This window comes from Polistes fuscatus, unplaced genomic scaffold, assembly GCF_010416935.1.
Source record: "Polistes fuscatus isolate 324 unplaced genomic scaffold, CU_Pfus_HIC Scaffold40, whole genome shotgun sequence".
In the NCBI taxonomy this organism is placed as follows: domain Eukaryota; kingdom Metazoa; phylum Arthropoda; class Insecta; order Hymenoptera; family Vespidae; genus Polistes; species Polistes fuscatus.
Window position 1 is genome coordinate 268,226 of NW_025113119.1, and position 5,077 is coordinate 273,302.

Genomic DNA, 5,077 nt, shown 5'->3' on the forward strand with positions numbered 1-5,077 from the left:
TTTCACAAATTAGTAGAAATAAAAAATTTGACAAGAGACAACTTTAGTAGCACAATAAAAACAATTAGCGGTAGGGAAAAAACTGATTGCTTAATAACATTAAATGCAAATATACTAAACAAAGAAGATAAAATCAATGCATTTGTGTATAATAATGAAAATTTCAATCACAATATGATATTAGGACTAGACACTATAGATAGATTTGGATTGACCCATGATAGGAGTTTAAATATCCAATTACAAAAGAAATAAAACAAAAATTAGAAAAAAAAGAAAAAGTATCAGAAGATATGCTGACACCAAAAGATATCTTCTTCCAGCGTCCAAATAGGCATATTGCCTGTTCTTCATCGCAACTCGCTTCTTGTAGGTATCGTCCGCCCATCGTTTTCGTGGTCTTCCTGGGCTTCGTTTTCCTAGTGTGATCTATCCCTAGCGATCTTCACAATTCGGTCCCCTGTCATTCGGGTTATATGATCGTTCCACTGAATTTTCCTCCCTAATACCCAATCATTGATGTTGTCGATTTGGCATGTTCTTCTGAGGGCTTCACTTCTTTGTCTATCCCATAGAGATTTTCCGGTTATTCTCCGGATTATTTTCATTTCCGCTGCCTCCATCATCTGGCGGGTTTTAGATGTCTCAGGTCTTGTTTCCGCCGCATATGTTAGTATGGGTCTTATAGTGGCCTTGTAAATACGGCTTTTTGTGTCTATTCTGAGATGTTTGTTTCGGAATATGGTGTCATTGAGTTGTGCCGCAGCTCTTGTTGCCTTAACCACTTGTGCTCTTACTTCCGTTTCTATTTCACCAAAGCTGGAAATTTCTATGCCTAAGTAGTAAAACTTCGTCACTTGTTGTATAATGCTCCCATCAACCACCAATTTACACCTAAGGGGTATCTTGGATGTGGTCATGCACTTAGTTTTAGATATAGATATTACCATCCCAAGAGATTGAGCCATTGTGTTGAACTCATGTAGAAGTCTCTGCAGATCGTCTTCATTTTCCGCTATTAAAACTGCGTCGTCTGCATAGCATATGATTTTCAGTTCTTTATCTCCCATCCTATAACCTCTCTGTCTACAGACTTTTTTTATAATTTCATCCATGATAATATTGAATAGTAGCGGGCTCAGTGAGTCTCCCTGTCTAATGCCTCTTCTCAGTGTTATGGGTTCTGTTAGTTCGTTATCTATCTTTGCCTGTATGTTGTTGATCTGGTATATATCTTCTATTGTTTTTATGATGTTGATTCGTATTTGTCTGTTATAGAGGAGATGAACCACATCAGTTAGTCGTATAGTATCGAACGCTTTTTTTAGGTCTATAAAGTAGAAGAACGCCGGTTTATTATATTCTATCGACTTTTCCGTTATTTGTCTGACGACGAATGCTGCATCTGTACATGATCGTCCAGGTCTGAACTATTGTTGCTCGTCAGATAGTGTTATCCTTTAACTGATAAGATTTGAGATTACTTCGGTGACTAATTTCAAGGTAGTGCATAGCAGATTTATTCCTCTATAGTTCCCGGGCTGTTTTTTATCTCCTTTTTTAAAGAGTAAAATCATTATGCTTGTTCTCCATTCGTCCGGAATTTTTTTTTGTTCGAGGATCCTTTGTGTGAGAATAGTCAACTCTTGAACTGATCTTTCTCCACCGTATTTGAGGAGTTCATTTGCGATGCCGTCTTGACCAGGGCTCTTCCTGTTTTTCAATCCATATAGTGCTTTTCTCATGTCAGCTTCGTCGATAGAGATGTTATTATTTATCATGATATCTTTGACACCTTGTGTTGTGTTAGGTTGGTCATCCTTGTATAGGTCTTTTAGATATGCGGTCCATGTTTCCTTACAATTTGGCTTACTGGTATTAATTCCGTAATTTCTTTCTTCTGTTTCTAATGAATCTCCACATTTGTTTTTGGAGACCGTAAAAGTCCTTCTCTAGTTGTTTTGAGAACTTTTCCCAGTGCATGTCCTTCATTCTTCTAACTAGCGTACCAGTTTTGTTCCTGATGTTTTTGTATGCGTTGTAAGACTCGGCAGTTCTAGTTGTTAGATATTTAAGATAGGCTTGTTTTTTCTTCTTACATTGTTCTTTTATCTCTTTGCAGAACCATGGACTTTTATTTTTTGCGACGCCTCGTTTTTTACATTACTTGGTTCCCAATGCCTCTATGGCCGCGCTTTTTATGTTTGTTTTTAGTTTTAGCCATATAGTGTTTACTTCGTCACGATTATCAGCTGGGTTCAGTTCGATTTTTTCTCTTAAACGTCTTTTGTATAATTCTCGTGTTGTTGTATCCTAGAAGGTATCTATCTTTATTGTTCTTCGTTTGTTACGTGACTTTGATCTTTTCTTTTGTGGTGGCATTTGATTCTAAATTTACCAAGAAGTAGACTGGGTCGCTTCCAACGTCGGCTGCGTTAAGTGTTCTCACATCCAAGATTTCAGATGATGGTATATAACTATTGGTTAAGATATAATCAATGGTTGAATGTTGAGCCCGTGTGTTGCTCAAAGTTTACTTGTGTTGCTCTTTGTGGTTGAAAAATGTGTTTGTGATTCTAAATCCATTTAGGGAGCAGAAGTCTATCATGAGTTTTCCGTTCTCATTCAGTGTTTGCTCATTGAATCTCTGCATTATGCCGGTGATCGGTTGGTGACTAATGCGAGCGTTAAAGTCCCCTAAAATTACTACTCGTTCCCTCGGGGATAGTGATTCAATGATACGTTCAAGTTCTTTGTAGAAGTCTTCAAGTTTCTGCTTCGCTTTATTCTCGTCTGGTGCATAAATGGACAAGATATTTAGTGGGGACGAATCAGTCAGCAACTTGAGCAGTACAATTCATGATGATATGTGTTGACAGCTTTCGATCTGGTTAATGTATTTTTTATGTAAGGCAATGGCAACACCCTCCTTAGCTCGCTCGCTCTTTTCAACGCCGCTGTATATATAATATATTCACCGTATATTCTTTGGCCCTTGCATTTCTTCTTCGTTTCTTGGAGTGCAGCAATGTCTATTTTCTGATTTTCAAGTTCTTGTAGAATTTCTTGTTCTTTGTTATTAAGGGATTTTATATTCCAAGAGGCTATCCTGGTAATGTTTTTTATTTTTCAATTCGTTATCCGTTTTCTAGCATGGGTCGTCATCAGTGTATTCGTCCTATTCCGAGGCGCGTTGTGGTTTCTTCGAGCTTGTGCTTTATTTTACGTCAGGCAGGTAGCTAACCTAACCTAACAACCCTCCTCCTTTATTCGGGCTTCGGACCGGCAACATGACCCTCACGATCATATAGGCGAATTTACCAAAAGATATAAAAATTAAAAATAATAATAAAATTAAGATAGAGGGGAAAGGAAAAATAGAATTGGAAAATGCATTCACCAAATTTCAAGTAAATTCTTATGAAGGTATTAATATAGAAGAATTCAATATAGATATTCATCATTTAGATACTGACCAAAGATGTCCAATTATTAAGCTATTAGAGAATTATAAAAGCATATTTGCAAAAGACAGATATGACATTAGTGTATTTGCCAAAATTCCTCCAACACGGAGTCCTCCGGCGATTTGATTAATCTTTTTATGAGAAGGGTGAAAAGGTGAATTAGAATAAAATAAAACACGTAGTTGAGCCAATAAGTGCAATGCTTTATTGGCTCGTCAGGGAAAAAGCCTTACGTCAAAAAACCCTGGTTGGTATCAATACAATGGACGACGATGGATCACGGACTATGTCCGTGATCAACTTCTCGTCACGATTAACCCGGATGGGTAATCACGTTAAAAGAAATAGAAATTATATCTCTCACCGTTAATTATCGCCTCTACTTCTACTACCGGGTTACCACCTCTACGTCTATTACCGGGTATATCTGTAAGACGTATTCGTCTTAACAGATTAATTCTTTGCCTCTCTAATATTCCTCTCGCTTGTAGTCTCCGGGTATCTTGTTTCCAAGAGTTCTCGTAAGCGTCCAGCGTTGGAATAGACCGAATGTCTTTGATAATGGGCCCTGCAGGGTGCACTCACTCGACGGTCGAGTGGTGGGGGTTATGGATGCCGGTTTTTTTTTTTTTTTGTTTTTGAAGGGGTTAAAAAAGAGGCAAATCTTCCGAAGACCATAAGAAGGCTCTCGCGACCTCAGGCACCTGACGACCGCGAACGCGCAACTCGTGTGACCGATTCTCCCCTTACTTCCACTTATTATTCAAAGAGGCAGCAAAGGGTAGCCTACGGCCTAAACCTCTATCATCTGATTCGTGAAATGTCGACAAGAAAATGTTTTCATTGCACGCGCCAGGCTGATGTAAGATCTCCCGGACATAGGGCTACCATAAAGCTGACAGCCCATCCGCCCCACGGTGTGGAGACACGTGAGTATAACTTCACCACCGCAGGACCATTCCATACACACCCATTCATTCATTCATCCATTCTTCTTTACCCGTTCATACTATCTCTTTCGTTACTGAGGCCTATTCACACACAAGCGCTCGTCCCCATTCTCTCCGTTAAGGACTACCGTCGCCATTGAGGTAACAGCAGTCCCACCGTTTCAGAGTACGAGACTCAAACCGACGGGGTCTTCATCAGGTCATTTTATCCTCGTTCTTCATCATGAACGGGCGACGATTTCTCTTTCGTCCTTCAAGCATCCATCCTCTTTCTTACTCCGGAGTACTGTCTCAACAAAAGTGGCGATTTCCGTCCAGAATTTCTGATTTCGGAGCAACAAGCCGACAATATTGTCAGGCGATATTTTTCCTACCGTCGTCATTAATTCTCGTCTCCTGTCCACCCAGCGGTCACAATCAAAGAACGTGTGTTCCGCGTCGTCCGTCTCGTGTCCGCAGTACTTGCAGTCCAAAGTCCGTACAATGTTCCGACCGTGCAGATAGTGCCTGAAGTAACCATGTCCGGTAAAGAGCTGAGTGAGGTAAAAATTCACCTCCCCAAATTCCCGTCCCGTCCAGGCACCCAGGTCGACTATCAGTCTTTTTGTCCACTTTCCATACATACCAGCAGTCCAGCGTGCGTGCCAGTCCGTCATGGTA

The 5,077-nt window shown here is 40.0% G+C and overlaps 1 protein-coding gene across 1 annotated transcript; it reads right to left on the bottom strand.

Moving 5' to 3' along the window:
* Positions 1-419: 419 nt before the first annotated feature.
* LOC122521575 lies at positions 420-1,070 on the bottom strand. Its single transcript, XM_043642421.1, has one exon. The coding sequence runs from the start codon at positions 1,068-1,070 to the stop codon at positions 420-422; it is 651 nt and encodes a 216-aa protein (XP_043498356.1).
* Positions 1,071-5,077: the final 4,007 nt, after the last annotated feature.